General features: G+C 51.8%; 1 protein-coding gene across 2 annotated transcripts in view; it reads right to left on the reverse strand.

Annotated features, from left to right (window-relative positions):
- Nucleotides 1-2,040: 2,040 nt before the first annotated feature.
- Nucleotides 2,041-20,006, reverse strand: part of PHLPP2 (PH domain and leucine rich repeat protein phosphatase 2) — a 137,924-nt gene continuing 119,958 nt past the window's right edge. For both annotated transcript variants that reach the window (XM_065416592.1, XM_065416591.1), the window contains one exon: nt 2,041-3,180. In XM_065416592.1, coding sequence (XP_065272664.1) covers nt 2,041-3,180 — 1,140 coding nt within the window. The remainder of the gene's footprint in view (nt 3,181-20,006) is intronic.

Raw genomic sequence — 20,006 nt, forward strand, 5'->3', positions numbered from 1 at the left:
AAGCAAAAAATAAACACACCGAACAAAATAAAACTCACCCCAAAAGCCCAGAACTCTTTTGGAAAAACCTTTCAGACTTTCTTCCTAGACATAAGAAATAAGTAAAACAACAAGAAAGGGCACTAGTCCCATATAATGTCATAATGAGGCTATCAGTGTTGTCATACCACTGAGGATATGTCAACACAGCAATTAAACACCTGGGACTGGCCCGTATAGAGCTGACTCAGGCTTACGGGGCTCGGGGCTGTTTAATTGCAGGGTAGATGTTTGCGCTCGGGCAGGAGCCTAGGTCTGGGACCCTCCCTCCTTGTGGGGTCCCCAAGCCTGAACGTCTACACTGCAAATAAATAGCTCTGGAGCCCACACAGGCCAGCCGCAGATGTTTAATTGTAGTGTAGACATACCCTGAGATTACTGAGGCAGCTCCCACCTCAGAGCTATTGTTCCCAGCTCCCAGGCTGCAGACTCAGGAAGATGATCTGCCTGGATCACAGATGGAAGGTTGTCTTTGCAACCCTTTTGTAAAGATGAATGCTTAAATCCTGGAAAAACAGCCAGAAAAGGGCTAGCAGGGCACCACACTGCATACTGGCCCATCCAGGCCCTGAAGGTGGAAACTGGAACACATTTGCCAACTGGGCGCTGGGCAGCTCACTGCTACTCTCCAGAGTTGTTCTAAAGTCCTTTTTTCCTCAAGTGTGCTGATAAAAATGTTTGTATTTGGGAAAAGTTCCATTTTCCATTTTGAGTTTAAAACTAAGCAGAAACCACACAGCTTCATCTTGTTCACTTCCTGGTCTGGGCACTTGCAGCTGGAGCCCGGGCAGCCCTGGACACTGATTCTGCTCTCTGCTCCTACAGAGACAAGCAAGGGTGCTTTTGCTGCTACAGTGTAGGGGGTTCATATTTCGCAGTGTGTGTTAGAGGGAGTGCGTGTGAAATGGACCGTCAGAGACCTTCTCAGCACATGCAGGGCACTCTGGCTGCTCACTAGCCGTTACTGCTACAAACAAAACATCCCGCTGGACAAGATGAAGTCTCCCCACTCACACTTCTTAGCTTCTGCCAGCTAAGGGCACCACACAGAGCACAGACTCTGTGCTTTGCAGGGGATTCTGGCTTCATCCCATGTCTCGTGGATATGGAAGGCTCTGCCTTGAAGTGCACACCAGGGGGGTGGCCAACCCCCTATCCCCTACAGTTGTACACACTAGCCCCACCCCTACCCATGATCATATTTGTTATGGAGACAGCCAAACCCCTCCTGGGACTCCTCCATGCCCCATGGTCATATCTGTCATTGGGGCCCCCAACCCTCATGCCCCAGTTGTATCCTTCAGGTTGGAAGGAAGCCCCTGGATAACCTCATAACAAGTAGTGACAAAACTACCTCAGCTCCCCCAGTGTCCCTGGATGTACCTATCAGGAGGGCACCAATTCCCATGTGGAGGAATCCCCCCATAATACCCGTTGTGAGGTTACTGAAGCCCCCTCTCCCTAAATAGTAAAGTGCTGGGCAGATGGGGAGCAAAATGGCTCAAGTGCAGTCAATGAAAGTGCTTGCGATGCATATAAGAATCAATTCTCTGACTGGTTCTGTGTCGCTAGTAAGCTTCATTGTGACAGGCTGTATTCTCTGAACAGTAAAGCCAAGTGACCAGTCCCATCATGATGGCCGAATCAAATACTTCACAGAACTCTGGATGCTGTGCATAACCACAACTGCCTCCTCAGCTCCCACACAGAAATCAGCCCACTGCCTGGCAATTCCTCAGGAGGGCAAGGGTTAATGGCAGGTGGTGGGACCACACATAGGGAAGTCTGCCTTCTCAAATGCCAGACAATCCCCGGCATGGAGCTTGGCTGCTGGCCTGAGTACCCTGGGCTCACAGAACAGCAGGGATGCTGCCTCAAGAAGCTGGCAGCCCTGAGTTTAAAGCTCCAGGCTTGTCCTGCAATCCAATAAGGAGGGAGCTGATGTCTGTTCCTTCCCGTGCAGATGCCAACTCCCCTACACTATGGAGCAGCCCAGTGGGGTTACAAAGCTGTGTCAAACTCATCTGGAGGAGCCATTGCAGCCTTCTCATTGGGCTCCTGCTCTGCACCACTCTCATGGTGCTGCTTAATTTGTTCCTTCACTTCCTCTTCCAGGTCAGGGGGCACAACAAATCGATCCTCTGGCTCCAGCTGGGTAGGAGCAGCAAAATAACCTGTTTTCTTCTTCGGCACCTCTGTGGCTACCTCAATAAGGTTGAGGCTCTCCTCCAGAGGCACTATGGAGCCATTGGAAAGCTTCTTCCCATAGAGACAGCATGTGGAAGGAGACTTCTGCAACTCGCACCTCTCCTTGGTTCCTGCCAGGAGGATGTTGCTGTTCATGCTGTTCTGTCTCCGAATCCTGAAGAAGAGCCCCCCAGAGTCATCCTCTGAGCCTGCAGCAGGAGATCCCTCCTCAGCACCAGGAGGCACAGGCTCCAGGCTTTTTCCTTTACAGCAGTGGATGTCCACTTCCACCTCCACTTTGCTGCCATTCGTCATCACACCCTCCACAGGCTGCTCATCATCACTGTCCAGCCCATTGTCAGACTGATTACTAGAGAATGTGGCACAGGAAGGTTGGCGCTGAAAGATGCTGGAGGGGGGCACAGGATGGAGGCTGCAGCGTCGCTCGGGTCGAGGCACCAACCCTGCATCCAGACCAGCACCACTGTGTTCATCGGATGCAGTGGATCCCACCTCACTGCTAACTTCTGAGGCTGACAGCTCACTGCTGAACTCTGAGGCAATTCCACTACTTGAGGAAGGTGTTGCTGGTTTGGCAGTGGAAATAACCCCCCCAGGGCCCGGCAAGGTGTGGCCGTGCATCTCACATGTGCAGCTGTCCTCACCAATGTTCAAACACACCACCATTGCTCCCACATTGTCTTGGCAGCCATAGCTTTGGGCTAAAGTGCAGACCTTCTTTGCAGCAGCCAGTGGGTCATGCAGGTGGCGTACAGCCATGACAGCCTCTGTATAAGAGAGGTGTTCCCAGAGGGCTTTGTTCCCCAGTAGGAGCATCTCATCCTGCACAGTCAGAGGAATGGAGTAGACGTGAGGCTTGGGCAGGATCCAAGGATGCAAGTATGTGCAGCCTAGCATCCGAGTACAGCAGGTTACACCATTAACCTTGTTGTCCTACAGTCAAAGAGAAGGCAAAGTCTGAGCAGTTAGCATACAAAGACCATTCTGAGCACATTCTCTCCCTGCCTATACACTTGCCTAGAGCCCTCAAGGAGGTGGACAGGTCTTCTCTTTCACAATGGGATTAGTCCATTACTAGACAGAAATGGTAGAACTATCAATAATAAAGCAGAAAAGGCAGAACTGTTCAATAAATATTTCTATTCTATATTTAGGAAAACGCCAGATAATGTAGTCATATATGATGATGATGATGATGATGATGATGAAATACTTCCAATTCCAACATAACTAAGGAGGATGTTAAACACCAACAAGCTATTATAGTTAGATATTTTTAATTCAGCAGATCTGGATAACTTGCATTCAAGAGTTTTAAAAGAGCTGTCCGAGGAGCTTCTTGGCACACTGGGGAAGTTTCAGAGGACTGGAAGAAAGCTAATCTTGTGCCAATATTTAAAAAGCATAAAAGGGATTACCTGGGTAATTATAGGCCTGTCAGTCTGCCATCAGTCTTAGGCAAAATAACAGAATGGCTGATAGGAAACTTGATTAATAAAGAACTAAAGGAGGGTAATAAAGTTAATGCCAATCAACACAGGTTTATGGAAAATAGATTGTTAATTTGACACTCTCTCTTTTTTTCATGAGATTAAAGTTTGGTTGATAAAAGCAATAGCGTTGATGTAGGGACCAGTCTACAAGAACATTTAGTTTATGGCAAACTGGGGTGTGAATCTACCCCATGCTAGCCTGCCACACGCTCACTGTCTGTGTGGACCTTGCTGATGCTCATTAAATCTAGTTCTCTTTGAAAAAGGACTAGATCAAAGCAAATTAATGAACTGTTATTGGGCATCACCAGGGTGCACAGAGACACAGAATGCAGAAAGCTAGTGCAGGAATACAGGTTTCAGAGTAGCAGCCGTGTTAGTCTGTATCCGCAAAAATAACAGGAGTACTTGTGGCACCTTAGAGACTAACAAATTTATTAGAGCATAAGCTTTCGTGGGCTACAACCCACTTCTTCGGATGCTATATGCATCCGAAGAAGTGGGTTGTAGCCCACGAAAGCTTATGCATCCGAAGAAGTGGGTTGTAGCCCACGAAAGCTTATGCTCTAATAAATTTGTTAGTCTCTAAGGTGCCACAAGTACTCCTGTTATTAGTGCAGGAATAGTTTAACACCCACCTTCCTGTGAAAAAGTGGCTACTTACCTATGCAGTACCTGTAATTCTTTAAGATGTGTTGTGCACATATACATTCCACTGCAGATGTACATGTCCCAAAGCACTCGAGCTGGAGACTTTTACCAGCAGTAGCACTAGGTGGTGCATGTGCCTCCGTGCTGCTCAGGTTCCCAGATGACACCACCTCCCTCTCCGTTCCTCCACACTGCCGTATGTAGTGTCCAAAGTCAGGGGTACCAGAACAATTTTTATAGTGGGGGTGCTGAGAGCCATTGAACCAAACTGTAAACCCTGTATATAATGGAAACCACTTCAAGCCAGGGGGTGCGGCGGCAACACCCCCAGCACACCTAGTTCCAGCACCTATGTATGAAGTAGAAGGGAAGGTGGGAGTGTCATGGAACATATATCTGCACAACATATGTCAAAGAAGAAGCAGTTACTCACCTTTAGGGTGACCAGATGTCCTGATTTTATTGGGACAGTCCTGATTTTTGGGTCTTTTTCTTATATAGGCTCCTATTAGCCCCCACCCCCGTCCCGATTTTTCACACTTGCGACTAGTCGCCCTACTCACTTTGTGCAGTAACGATGGTTCTTCGAGATGTGTGCACCTATGGGTGCACCACTGTAGGTATGTTTGCGCCCCCACGCTGTTGATTGGAGAATTTCAATAGCAATCTGTCCTGCCTGTGCAGCTCCCTGCCTGCCACGAGGCTAGCTGGCGTGCAGAGGCATTTCTCCCTCAGTTCCTTCTCTACCGCAGAGTCAACCAGTGGAAACGCCGAAGTAGAGGGGAGGAGGGAGAATTGTGGAGCACCCATAGGGACACACATCTTGAAGAACCATCGTTACTGCACAAAGTAACTTCCTCTTCTTCTTCGAGTAGTGTCCCTATGGATACTCCACTGTAGGTGACTCCTGAGCAGTACCCACCATTGGAAACTGGGACTTCAGAGTTTGATACAAATGATAGTCCAGAGGCCCTGAATTGGGCGTCTGAAGCCGAGTCACTCAGAATGGCATAGTGTTCTGCGAAGGTATGTGCAGAGGACGATGTAGCTGCTCTGCATACCTCTGATATGGGGATACCTTTAGAGAAGGCGATTGATGAGGAGACTACCCTTGTGGAATGCGTGCGTACTGAAGATGAGGGTTTTACCTCCTGTAATTGGTAGCAGAGTTTAATACAGACAGAGACTCTCTTGGATAGTCTCTGAGCTGAGATTGCCGCACTCTTTGACCTATCTGCAACTGATAGGCAGAGCCTCAGATTTTCGGAAGACCTTTATACTGTGTAAGTAGAAGACCAAAGCTCTGTGTATGCAGGATAGCCTCTCTATTGTCCATATGAGGTTTTTGGATAGACTGTTGGGAGCTGAATGAGTTGATTCATGTGAAATGCAGAAGTTACTTTGGGAGTGAACTTCTGAGTGTGACCTTGTCCGGGAAGAACACTGTAAACAGGGGATGTGCCATCAAAGCTGCTATCTCCCCTATCCATCTGGCAGAAGTGATGGCGATGAGGAACACCATCTTCATGGAAAGGTGAGTTAATGAACAAGTGGCCATGGGTTCGAATGGTGGTCTAGTCAATCCCTTTAGCACTAGGTTGAGGTCCCATTGCAGAGTAGGGGTCCTGGATTGTGGGAAGAGGTTTGCTATACCTTTTAGAAACCTCTTCTTAATCGGGTGAGAGAAGACTGAGTAGCATTCTGGTGGAAGGCTGCAATTGCTGCCAAGTGAACCTTCAGCGAGCTAATAGAGAGACCCGATTTCTTTAAGGATAACAGAGAGTCCAGGATGACCAGCAAGGTGGCTGAATTAGGGGTGACATCCTTGGATTGGCACCATATCCGGAATCCCTTCCATTTCTGCAGGTAGGTGCGACGAGTAGCACCCTTCCTACTGTGCATTAGTACCTCCTGTGCCTCCTTGAGCAGGATGTCTCTATGTGCTGGAACCATGAAGGAGCCATGCTTTCAGATGTAGGACTGTGGATTGGGATGAAAGGTGCAACCCTCATTCTGTGACAGAAGGTAGGGAGTGATCTGTAGGGTCACCGGTGGACACAACCCCAGCTGGGACAGGGAAGGGTATCATGTCTGTCTGGGCCAGGTGGGGGCAATCAGAATGTTTGCTTTTTCCTTTTTATCTTCAATAGCACCTTTAGCAATAGAGGGAATGGAGGAAAAGCCTAAAGAAGGCACTAGTTTCAATGGATGAGGAGAGCATCTCCCTTGGAGTGTTGTCAGATCCCCGCTCTGGAGCAATAAGGTGGACATTTCTTGTTCTGGTAGGTAGCGAACAGTCTATCTCTGGCAAAGGACAGTTACCTGTTCCGTAACTGGCATTCTTCGAGATGTGTTGCTCAGGTGTATTCCACTATAGGTGTGCGTGCTCGCCACGTGACCGGTGCCGGAAGTTTTTCCCTTAGCAGTATCCGTAGAGGGGGAGCACCGCTGCGACCTCTGGAGTGGCGCCAACATATCGCGCCATAAAAGGGGCTGCGTGCTCCCCCCACCCTCAGTTCCTTCTTGCCAGACGACTCCGACAGAGGGGAAGGAGGGCGGGACGTGGAATACAGCTGAGCAACACATCTCGAAGAACGCCAGTTACGGAACAGGTAACTGTCCTTTCTTCTTCGAGTGATTGCTCATGTGTATTCCACTATAGGTGACTCCAAGCTACACCTGATGGAGGTGGGTAGGAGTTCTAAATGATAAGTGTTAAGGGTTACCCGGGCGGAGTACCGCCCTACCAAACCCGGCGTCATCCCTTGCTTGGGAGACGATCACATAGTGCGAGGAGAAGGTGTGGACAGAGGACCACGTAGCAGCCCTACAGATGTCCTGAATGGGGACATGAGCCACATAGGCCGCTGACGAGGACTGGGCTCTCGTCGAATGGGCCTTCACAATAGGAGGCGGGGGAACCCCTGCCAGGTCATAACAGGTGTGAATGCACGAGGTGATCCAGCGGGAGATCCGCTGGGTGGACACCGGTCGCCCCCTCATGCGCTCGGCCGAAGCAATAAAAAGCTGGGGGGGGCTTCCTAAATGGCCTGGTTCTGTCTAAGTAAAAGGCCAGCACTCTGCGTACGCCTAACATGTGCAGGCGGCATTCCTCATTAGAGGAATGCGACTTAGGACAGAGGATCGGAAGGAAAATATCCTGATCCATGTGAAAAGCTGAGACTACCTTCGGCAAAAAAGCAGGGTGAGGGCGGAGCTGAATCTTGTCCTTATGGAAAACCGTATACGGCAGTTCAGAAGTCAGGGCCCTGAGCTCCGAGATCCGGCGGGCTGAGGTGATGGCCACTAGGAATGCCACCTTCCACAACAGGTGGGACCACGAGCACGTGGCTAAAGGCTCAAAGGGAGGCCCTGTAAGGCGGGAGAGCACCAGGTTCAGGTCCCAGAGCGGGACCGGGGGTCTGGCATAAGGGAATGCCCGATCTAACCCTTTCAGAAACCGGGCCGTCATGTGATGCGAGAATACCAACAGGCCCTGCAGCGGGGGGTGGAAAGCCGAAATGGCCGCCAGGTGCACCCTGATGGAGGAGGGCGCCAGGCCTTGGGTCCTAAGGGACAGGAGGTAATCGAGGACAAGCTGGATAGAAGCGGAAGAGGGAGAGGAACCATTATCCCTCGCCCACATAGAGAACCTATACCACTTAGCCAGGTAGGTCCGTCGCGTGGAGGGTTTCCTACTCTCCAGCAGGACCCTTCTTACAGCCTCAGAACACCTCCCCTCCTCCTCATTCAACCACGGAGCAGCCACGCTGTCAAGTGGAGCGGGGCCAGGTTGGGGTGGAGGAGACGACCTTCGTCCTGGGAGAGGAGGTCCGGGCGTAGCGGCAGCCTGGAAGGAGGGGCCGCTAAGAGTTGCAGCAGGGACCCGTACCAATGCTGACAGGCCCAATCCGGGGCTATGAGGATAATCCTCGCCCCGTCTGACTTCACCTTCTGTAGGACCCTGTCTATTAAGGGGAAGGCGTACAACAGGGGCCCCGACCATGGGAGCAGGAACGCATCCGATAGCGCCCCGTCGCCGTCTCCTGCTCTGGAGCAGAATCGAGGACACTGTCGATTCTGGGCGGTGGCGAACAGGTCTACCTGGGGAGCACCCCACTGTAGGAAGATCCACCTGGCCACCTCCTTGTGCAGGGACCACTCGTGATGTTGGGAGAATACCCTGCTCAGGCGGTCCGCGAGCATGTTGCTCTTGCCGGGCAGGTAAACAGTCTGCAGGAGTACACTGTGGGCTATACAAAACTCCCACAGGAGCTGGGCTTCCTGGCATAAGGCCCGGGAACGCGTGTCCCCCTGCTTGTTGACGTAATACATGGCAGTCGTGTTGTCCGTGAGGACTCTGACCACCATCCCTTGTATGTGCTGGCGAAATGCCACGTACGCCAGGCGTACGGCCCTGAGCTCCCTGACATTTATGTGCAGGGTTAGTTCCTCTGGGGACCACATACCCTGGGTCCTGAAATCCCCCACGTGGGCTCCCCAGCCCAGGTCCGAGGCGTCCGACACTAGATCTAGTGAGGGAGGGGGCTCTCGGAAGGGAATACCCTGAAGCATGTTGCTCGGGAGGGACCACTATTGGAGGTCTGCCACCACCGTTGGTGGCACCATAACCACCTTGTCCAGGCCGTCCCTGGCCTGGGAATACCGGGAGGCCAGCCAGAGCTGAAGGGGCCGCATCCAAAGCCTGGCATGTCTCACCACATAGGTGCAAGCTGCCATGTGGCCTAGGATTTGGAGGCACACCCGTGCCGTGGTTACCGGAAAGTCCATGACTGAGGCAATGAGAGCTTTGAGCGTCTCAAATCTGTCCCGTGGGAGGGAGGCCATGGCCACCCAGGAATCTAACAGCGCCCCTATAAAGCTTATGCAGTGAACCGGAATTAACGTGGATTTCTCCTCATTTACCAGTAGGCCTAGAGCTCCGCAGGTGTCTAGCAGGAAGCTCGTCTGCTGTTGCACCAGAGCGTGAGACCGGCCCTTGAGCAGCCAGTCGTCGAGGTAGGGGAAGATCTGCAGCCCTTTCCTCCTGAGGTGGGCTGCCACAACCGCCATACATTTTGTAAATACCCTGGGGGCTGCTTTAAAGTCCTCTTGGGAAGAGGGAGGCGGCACCGCAACCGAATCGCCCTGTGCCGAAGAGGTGGACGGTGAGGTGCCTTCGGCGGCCAATGGCACCGTGCACTCCATGTCCGGTACCGGAGTCGGTGCCGGGGGTTCGGCGCCCACGGCCTGATCCCGGTGCCGGGGAGGCAACGCGGGTCGGCCCTGAGAGGCTCCCACCACAGAGCGAGGTCCTGGCTGCGCAGATGCCTGAGGCCACGGTGCCCACTGGCACCATTGTCCCTGCCCGGGCACGGCCTGGAACTGAGACGCATCGGGCGGCAGGACTGGTTGTTCTTGCGGCGCGGTGCGGCCCAGGGAGAGACGGCTGTGTACCGAAGCCGAAGTCCTGGAAAAGCGCACGGTGCCATGGGAACGACTGGAGCGGTCTCTATTGTGACAGCTCCTACCCCGAGACTTGGACCTGGACGATATTGACAGGTAGATGTCCGAGGAACTGTCTCCGGATTCCCTGCCGCGCCTGTGGCCACGGTGCCGGGGACTCTCGGGACTCGCTCCGGGCATGGCCTCTGTGATGGCAGACGCTTGAGTACGAGCGCCGGTGCCGACGGCGTCGAGACCTGTTCCTCTTGGAGTGGCTGGAAGAGGAACGGTGCCGTCTCTTGTTACCTCCGCGACGGCGTCCAAGAGCGGAGGAGTGGGAACCGCTCGTCGAAGAGTCCAGACGCGGAGTTGACGTGCATCTCAGGGCTCTGCTCGGCACCTCGACCCGGGACGGTGCCTCGACCTCCGACACCTCCGGGGAGGGCTGATGGGCGCCCAAAGGAGGCTTCCCACGGGATCGGGGGCCTGACTGAGGCGGCGCTCCCGGCACCGGAAGCGCTAAGATGTCACGCGCGGCCTGAGCTGCCTCTGGCATCGAAGGCATGTGTACCTCCGACGAGGCTCGCGCGGACGGGACTGGACTACTCTGCTCAGAGGTCTCTGTCCCAACGGGAATCGCGGGCTGCCCAACTCGGGTCTGGCCTCACCCCTGTCCTTCTCTCGGCGCCGCTGAGACTTCCCTGGCTTCTTAGCTGGGGAGCAGTGCCGGGACGTCAACGGCGCCTCGCTGCGCACCGAGGACACGGTACTGGGTGCTGATTCAGAATGGCGCACCGAAGGCGCTTCGCCATGCGCCAAAGACACAGAGCCCGGCGCGGTGTCGGCTCGACGCGCCGGTGCCAGGGCCAATGCCGACTCCATTAAAAGAGCTCTGAGTCAGATCTCACGCTCCTTTTTCGTCCGGGGCTTGAAGGAGCGGCAGATCTTGCACTTGTCACTAACGTGAGACTCGCCCAGACAGCGAAGACACTGATTGTGTGGATTGCTTCTGGGCATGGAGTTGCGACAGGAGTCGCACGACTTGAAGCCTGGGCCACGGGGCATGCCCCGAGCCAGGCACTCGCGAAAGTAAGTTCAGTAAGGAAAGAGATCAGTGAAACTGGATACCACTAAGCTAGAAACGCTGCAGCTAAGCTAAGCTGGAGCAAGTTCCGACTACCTTCACTGGCGGCAAGAAGGAACTGAAGGTAGGGGAAGCACGCAGCCCCCTTTATGGCGCGATACGTCGGCGCCACTCCAGGGGTCGCAGCGGTGCTCCCCCTCTACAGATACTGCTAAGGGAAAAACTTCCGGCACCGGTGCACGTGGCGAGCACACACACCTATAATGGAGTACACCTGAGCAATCACTTGAAGCAGAACCCCCATTGTTGGAATATATCATGTAAAATGGTTGGCTCTACTTCCTATTCGTGGTCGAGAGGGAACCTGCAGTTGAGGCTGTCAGCCATTGTGTTGTGTATTCCCGGTAGATAGGCCGCTGATATTAGGATGTTGTGAGAGATGCACCAATTCCATAGCTTCAGAGCTTCTGTGCACAAAGAATGAGATCTGGTGCCTCCTTGACGGTTTATGTTGTACATACAGGCCATGTTGTCTGTCATGACCTTCATGTGCATGTCGTTCATCAGTGTGAGGAAGTGAGCACATGCATTTCAAACAGCTCTGAGCTCCAGCAGGTTGATGTGGAGACATATCTCTGACAGGAAGCATTTGCCCTAAACAGTGTGACCACTGAGATGCGCTCCCCAGCCTATGAGGGATGCATCGGTGGTCAGAAGAAGGGATGGGGAAAACTGAGCGAACGGGATCCCCATGCAAACATTCATTGGGTCCTTCCACCAGTTCAAGGATTGCTTGACTATGATGGGCACTGACAGGAGCTTGTTATATTGTCTTTGTTTGGTCTGTATACCAACCATGCTTGGAGGCTCTCATGCATAGTCTGGCATGAGCAATGACTGATGTGCCCGTGGCCATGTGCTCCAGCAACTATCTGGCCAAGATTTGAGGGCTGGATTGTATTGTCTCTATCAAAGTCAAAAGACTGAGAAATCTGTGATGTGGTAGGAGTGTCCTCGCCTGAATGGAGTCAAGGTCGGCTCCTATAAAAACTAGTTTTTGAACCGGTGTTAAGGACGATTTTTGTTCATTGATTTGTAGGCCCCTTTCTCAGAAATAAGTCTTGTGTGGTCTGAATGACTCATTGGGCCTCTGCAAAGGACCATGTCCTGAGAAGGCAATCGTCCAGGTAGGGAAAAATCACGATACCCGGAGAACGTAGATGGGCCGCCACTACTGAAAGGACCTTGGATAACACCCTGGGAGCTGATGCAAGGCTGAAAGGGAGTACTCTGTACTGGTGGCGGTCCTGGCCTAGCGTGACCACGAGGTAACTCCTGTGTTTTGGTTTGATAGAGATGTGAAAATATGCATCTTGAAGATCGAGGGCCGAGAAGCAGTCCCCTTTTTCTAGCGCTGGGATAATCGTTGACAGCGTAACCATCTTGAATTTCTGCACCTTGATATACCTATTGAGCGCTTTGAGGTCCAGTATAGGTCTCCAACCTCCCTTTTTCTTTGGTATCAGGAAGTAACGAGAGTAGAAGCCTTGCCCTTGAAATGTGTGGGACCGGCTCTATAGCTCCTATGTTGAGGAGATGATTCACCTCTTGGTGTAGTAGACTCTCATGAGAAAGGTCCCTGAAGAAGGATGGGGAAGGATGTTTGGGAGGGGGAAGCGAGGAGAAGTGGATGGCAGATCCACCCTGGGCAATTTCCAGCACCCACTTGTTGGAGGTTATCCATTCCCAGGTACTGCGGATAGAGGAAAGGCAGTCTCCAAAAGTAGAAGTGGGGGTTCCCAGTGAGAGATTGTAAGGAGAATGTTGTATTGGCACCTCGACCAACCCGTCAAAAGTGTTGCTTCGAAGTTTAGGGCTGAGACAAAGGCGGCTGTGGCCCTGATTGATTGTGCTTACAGAATTTCGATTTCTTTCTCTGTGGCTTGTACAATATCCACAATGAATATTGAGGGACGTACTGCAATGATCTCAGCTTGACCTGTGGTTGAGGACTATATTTTCTTTTGTAAGCCGGCCTGTATATCCCCAAGGATCTCAGAGTCACTCAAGAATCCTTTACCACAGGGATCGGCAACCTTTGGCACGCGGCCCGTCAGGGAAAGCCCCTGGCAGGCTGGGCTGGTTTGTTTACCTGCCTCGTCCGCAGGTTTGGCCGATCACAGCTCCCACTGGCTGCAGTTTGCCGTCCCAGGCCAATAGGGGCTGTGGGAAGCGGCGCGGGACGAGGGATGTGCTGACCGCCACTCCCGCAGCTCCCATTGGCCTGGGACGGCGAACCGCGGCCAGTGGGAGCTGCGATCATCCGAACCTGCGGACGCGGCAGGTAAACAAACCGGCCCGGCCCGCCAGGAGCTTATCCTGACGGGCTGCGTGCCAAAGGTTGCCGATCCCTGCTTTACCATGTGGAGGGGCGCATCTGTCTTCTCGGCGAATAGTTTTGTTCCCTTGAAGGGGAGGTTCTCTACTATTGTCTGGACCACCTTAGGGAAGCCGGACAAATGGAGCCATGAGGCTCTCCTCATAGCCATCACGGGGGAGACTGAGTGCGCTGCTGTGTCGGCCGTGTCCAACATGCACTGCAGAGATGTTTTCACCACTAACTGGCCTTCGTTAATGATAGCCATGAATTGGTCTTTGTATGTATCCGGGAGCTGCTCAATACAGGAGTTTAATTTTGTATAGTTCTGATAATCATATTTGGCTAGTAAAGCCTGATAGTTCGCTCCCCGAATCTGGAGGGTGGCTTTTCTGCCAAACAGGTCCAAGCGTGTCCAGTCTTGGTCATATGGGGTAGATTTAAATTGGTATTGGCGACCCCTCGAACTGTCCATGTCCACTATGATGGAATTTGGAGGTGGATGGGTGAATCGCTCCTAGCAGGATCTGGGAGCTCCTTGTTAACTGGGAAGGCTACCCTGGCAGAGGTGGAAGAATGAAAAATGTCCACCAGCTTGATGAGGTTCATACACCTCATGTAGTTGCACTTGTAGGGCCTCAGCCACTCTTTGAATTAGATCCTGGAATGACAAAGTCATCTGCCAGAAATGGCGAGGGAGGCATCACCACCTCGTTAGGTGAGGATGATGAGAGGTGGATTTGAGGAGCCTCTTGCTTTTCCGTCTCCATTTCCCATTCTTCCTCCAAGAATTCTGGAGGATCGGGTGCCCTTGACATTGTCGCTGAAAGGGGACATCTCTGTGCCTGCTGGTAAATCACGCTAGGTGCCCGTGAGACTTGTTGTCTCTGGGCCTACCAGGGGTCCCAGTTTGGCTACTGTGGGTAGGGAGCTGGTGGCTGGAACCATGGTTGCGCATACCAAGGAAGTTGAAGGCCAGGGGGGTACCTCTGGTGGGACTGGGGTCTGAATGGTGACAATGAGTGAGAACCCAGCTCCTCCGGCTCGCTATCTGACTCCGAATGGGAAAGAGGTAGTACGTGGCTAAACTTGTGGAACTCCTTACCTGAGGAGGTTGTGAAGGCTAGGACTACAACAGCATTTAAAAGGGAACTGGATAAATTCATGGAGGTTAAGTCCATTAATGGCTATTAGCCAGGATGGCTAAGGAATGGTGTCCCTAGACTCTGTTTGTCAGAGGATGGAGATGGATGGCAGGAGAGAGATCACTTGATCATTACCTGTTGGGTTCACTCCCTCTGGGACACCTGGCATTGGCCACTGTCGGTAGACAGGATACTGGGCTAGATGGACCTTTGGTCTGATGCAGTACGGCCATTCTTATCTTCTTATGTGGCGTGGAGATGCAGATGCCAATGCGTCCACTGATCCTGGCAAGCTCGGTAATGAGGCTCTGATACTGAGAAGAGGCAAGTCTGGTGCATCGGATATCCAAAGGTCTGATGCACACCTGTAGTCCACTGGTGCGGACAGTACCGGTATCAGTGTGAAGGCAGCCAGTGCCGAGGAGCTTGCACTGAGGGAGTTGGAGACGTGGACCTGGTTGTATGGTCCGTCGGCGCCAAGTGCACTGGGGTCGGCATCAGTGCTGGTGATCTCATTGACGTAACCTTCCCCGGGGCAGATTGTCTATGTTTGTCACACCCTCATGTAACCGGTATCTCTTTGCCCATGCCCATTGGGCCTTTGTCAGCTTGGTACCGTGTGTGCCCTGAGTACTCTAGGCAGCTTCGACGCCATTGCTACTGAAGATACTGATAAAGCTGGAGAACGTTTCTGGCTCAAACTGGGCTCGCTACAGGGACTCTCAGACATCTTCTTACTGGTCTTTAGCGAGTGGCTCGATTCCTTAAAATCATCTGCCCTCGACATAGAAGATTGCGGTGATGTCTCACTTTGAGATTCTGGAGGCTGAAGGGCTGATTCCATGAGCAGGAGTTTTAGCCTTAACACTCTCTACTTCCTGGACCTGGGTTTTAGCTGCTGTCACCAACCACACTTTTGTGGATTGTGCTTCTCCCTGAGGCAGTGAATACACTGCAAGTGTTTGTCCGTTACCGGAATGGAATCTTTGCAGCTAGCCAGGCATATCCTTGTCCAGGGGGTCCCCTCCCCCCCCGACAGGGTTGGCGGGAGGCGAGATCTTAGAAAAGAAAGGGGCTTCAAAGCAGCAAAAAAAATTTAAAACTATCAGGAGTTAACGATCCGTGAATACACAGCTCTCAGCTCCGTCGCTAGCATAGGGTGGTTGAGAAAGAACTGAGGGAGAAATGCCCACACACACTGGCTAGTCTCGTGGCAGGCAGGCAGCCGCGTGTGCACGCACACACACCTACAGTGGAGCACCCATAGCGACACTACTCGAAGAACTACAACAGTTCCTGTACAGGTAGCTAACCATTTTTTCTCCTTTGAGTGATTGTGCACGTATACATTCCACTGCAGGTGACTCATCTGAAGTTCCTGTACAGGTGGAGTGACTTCAGATCATGTGAACAAAGATTGTAACACAGGCTTGCCAAAGCTGGCATCATCACAAGAGGCTTGAGTGATGATGTAATGTCCGGAAAAGGTATGTACAGACGACCATTTTGCTGCTTTGTAGGTATCTGCTATTGAGACATTGTTCAAAGGCTGATGAAGTGGACTGAGCTTTGTTGGAGTGAGCTGTTATTCTCAGTGGAGGAGAGACATTAGCAAGAGGATTAATGCAGTCAGAAATCCAATCTGAGATTCGCTGAGGTGACACTGATTGACCCTTAACACTCTCAGTGTAGGCTACGAAAAGCCTAGAGGAGGTTCTGAAGGACCTAGTTTGGTCCAGGCAAAATGCCAAAGCTCTAAGAATGTCCGAAGTATGAAGACTTGTCAGCTTTGGAAGAATGCAGTTTTGGGGAAAAACACCAGAAGATGAATAGTTTGGTTCAGCTGGAGAGATAACACTACTTTAAGCATAAAGTTAGGGTACAGCCTAAGGGAAACCTTGTCTTTATGGAATATTGTGGTCATGCAGGAGCTCTTGAAGTTTTAAAACTCTCCTTGTGGAAGTGACTTCCACCAGCAATGCTGCCTTCATAGACAATAAGCAAGTGTAAGGTTGTACCCATAGGTTCAAAGGGAGTCCTATTCAAAAGGAGTCCATGGGATCCAACACAGTGAGTGGAGAGATGGCAGTAGGATCCTGGGTAGAAGTTTCCTGCACAGGGGGAGGAGGAGACGACATTCTCCTAGAGCATGACTGTGATGGAGGTCTAGAATCAATCAGAGCAGCCCAAGACCAGTAAGGCCATGAAAGATACTGCATAGTTTGAGCCATCCACAGTGAGACACACCCTGCTAGAGCCTGCTTATAAGAAACCTAGGCCTGGTCCTTAGATCCTGTTCTGACACAGGACGCATCACTTCTTTCATGAGGTGAACTTTGAGGCATAAATCCCTCTGTTTTTTAGTCCTGGTGGGGAAGGATGTACAAGTACAGTAACTCCTCACTTAAAGTTCTCCCGGTTAACGTTGTTTCGTTGTTACGTTGCTGATCAATTAGGGAACATGCTCGTTTAAAGTTGTGCAATGCTCCCTTCTAACATTGTTTGGCAGCTGCCTGCTTTGTCCACTGCTTGCAGGAAGAGCAGCCCGGTGGAGCTAGCTGGTGGGTGGTTGGAACCCGGGTGGACCGACAGCCCCCCTATCAGCTCTCGGCTCCCCTAAGTTCCCTGTGCAGCAGCTGCCCAGCAATTGCAGCTGTCCCTCCCCCCACTGCCATGTGGTGCTCCTGCCCTCTGCCTTGGAGCTGCTCCCCGAGACTCCTGCTTGCTGTGCGGGGGGGGAGCAAAAGGGGGGCTAATGTCAGGGTGTCCCCCTCCCCGCTGCTCCCCGCTTACCCCATCTTCCATAGAGCAGGGGATACACAGGACAGAGGGAGCATCCAGGCAGCAGCAGCTGCAGTCTGGTCTCAGCTTGCTGATCTAATTAACAAAGCAGTGTACTTCTGACCCCACTCTTCATACTTAAAGGGGAAATGCACATCTCTCACACACACACACACACAGCTAGGGTTACCATCCGTCCGTATTTCCCCGGACATGTCTGGCTTTTGCGTCTCTAAAGAGCGATCCGGGAGGAATTGGTAACAAGGTTAAAATGTCCGGGTTTTTTTTTTCTCCCTCGCCTCCCTTCCATGCAGAGTGCGGCTGCTGATTCAGCGGCTGGGCCGACTGACCCACTCCCATTGGCCTCCAGTAGCCAGAGCCCTCCCCTGCTCCCCCCTCCCTCTGTCTGCAGCCCTGTGTAACACACAAACCGACCCACCGGGCAGCGTGTTTTGCAAACATGTGGAGCCAGATTGGTAAGAGGAGTCCGGGGGGGGGGGGCAGTCAGGGAGTGGGGGAGTGTTGGATGGGTCCCCGGCCTCCACCGCCTCTCCCTTGCCTGCTTGTACTGCCAGAGCCAGCAGCAACTGCTGTCTGCTGCCCCCGGGTCCTAGCGTCCCCCATCCACTAATGGGAAGACAGGCTGCCCTTACCCTGCCCTTCCACCCTAGCCCCGAGCCTCTCCAACGCTGTAGAGCCTTAAAATCCCTGGTCAGGAGGGAGTGAGCTGCAGATCTCCAATCAAAAGAGATGATGGCTGGGAGCCAGAAGCCTAAAATGGGTGCACTTGGTGGACCACAGGGGGGGGAATACAAGTGCAGTTGCCCTGAAACTGTGACACATGGCACATAACCACAAGTGGCATTAACTGGCCCCTTGCTGGCAATAAACGTACTCCCTTCCTACAGGTGGTCTTGCCACATCATGGAGGAGTCAACGGTGGGGGAAAGCCTTCATAGATTCTAAGGTCAGAGAGGACCACTCTGATCATCCAGTCTGACCAGCTGCATAACACAGACAAGCACATTTCACCCAGTGATTCCTGCAACAAGTCAATAACTTTTGGTTGAGCTAGAGCATCTCTTTCAGAAAATTATCCAGTCTTGGTTTAAAGACTGCAGGCGATAGAGAATCCATCACACCATTTGGTGAGTTGTTCCCATGGTTAAGTACCCTCACTGATAAAAACCTGCATCTCATTTCTAGACTGAATTTGTCTAGCTTCAGCTTCCACCCACTGGATTTTGTTACACCTTTTTCTGCTAAACTAAAGACACATCTACTATCACAAATCTCTTCCCTATGTAGGTACTTATAGACAACGACCAAGTCACCTCTTAACCTTCTCTTAGATAAACTTCATAGACTGAGCTTCTTTCGTTTCCCGCTATAAGGCAGGTTTAGGTTTGCCAGACCTCAAATAATTTGCGTAGCTCTTTTCTGAGCCCTTTCCACTTGCCAGCATATTTTCTGAAGTGCAGACAATAGAACTGGACAAAGTATCCAATAATGGTATCACCAACCTTTTGGGGAAAGAAGGACCCTATACAGGAAGAATGGGCTCCACCTAATCCAAAATGGACCTAGATTGTAAAATTAAATAGGTCACAGAGGAGTTTTTAAACTAAAGGCTGGGGAAAATCTGGCAGGTGTGGAAGTGCACATGGTTTGGACAGATGTCTCTTAGGGGAGGATTTATTAAAGGGGATACTTTATATCATAGTAAAGAGGAGAGGATAGAAGTCGAGGAGAGGCTGAGGGAGCTCGGCTTATTTAGTCTGCAGAAGAGAAGAGTGAGGGGGGATTTGATAGCAGCCTTCAAGTACCTGAAGCGGGGTTCCAAAGAGGATGGAGCGAGGCTGTTCTCAGTGGTAGCAGATGACAGAACAAGGAGCAATGGTCTCAAGTTGCAGTGGGGGAGGTCTAGGTTGGATGTTAGGAAAAACTTTTTCACTAGGAGGGTGGTGAAGCACTGGAATGGGTTACATAGGGAGGTGGTGGAATCTCCTTCCTTAGAGGTTTTTAAGGCCTGGCTTGACAAAGCCCTGGCTGGGATGATTTAGTTGGTGTTGGTCCTGCTTTGAGCAGGGGATTGGACTAGATGACCTCCTGAGGTCTCTTCCAACACTAATCTTCTATGGTTCTATGATAAAGAACAGGTAGGAACAGAAAAAAAAACAGTCAAAAGAAAAAGATTCCCATTCAATTACATCACATGAAGGCAGACAACTAAGTATTGACAAATTTTATAAGTGGTTGTATACAAATGCAAGAAGTCTAAATACTAAGATGGGTGAACTTGAATGCCTGTTATTAAATGGGAATATTGATATAATAGGTAAGGCTATGATTATGTCATGGAGGTCACGGAAGTCATGGAATCTGTGACTTCCACTTACTTCCGTGACATTTTCTGCCCTGGGGCTGGAGCTCCCAGCCAGCCCCGCCCTCACAGTTCCAAGCCCCCAACCTGGTGGGGGGACCCCACGCACCTGCCCAGCTGCGGCAGGAGGGCAGCGGGACCCTGCGCAGTTGCCCAGCTGCGGCGGGCGGGCGGCAGGACCCAGCTAGCCCTGGAACCCACAAGGGAGAGGCAATTCTTGATTTAGTCCTAAGTGGCACACAGGATCTGGTCCAAGAGATGACTACAGCTGAATCAGTGGGTTCATACCTGAGCCATTCTTTTTAGGTGACAAATCTGATGAACTGACCCATGTTGAGGAGATTTTGGAACTGATAAATTAAACAGAACTAAGTCACCAGGACCAGATGGTATTTACCCA

The sequence above is a fragment of the Emys orbicularis genome, chromosome 14, assembly GCF_028017835.1.
Source record: "Emys orbicularis isolate rEmyOrb1 chromosome 14, rEmyOrb1.hap1, whole genome shotgun sequence".
Lineage (NCBI taxonomy): Eukaryota > Metazoa > Chordata > Testudines > Emydidae > Emys > Emys orbicularis.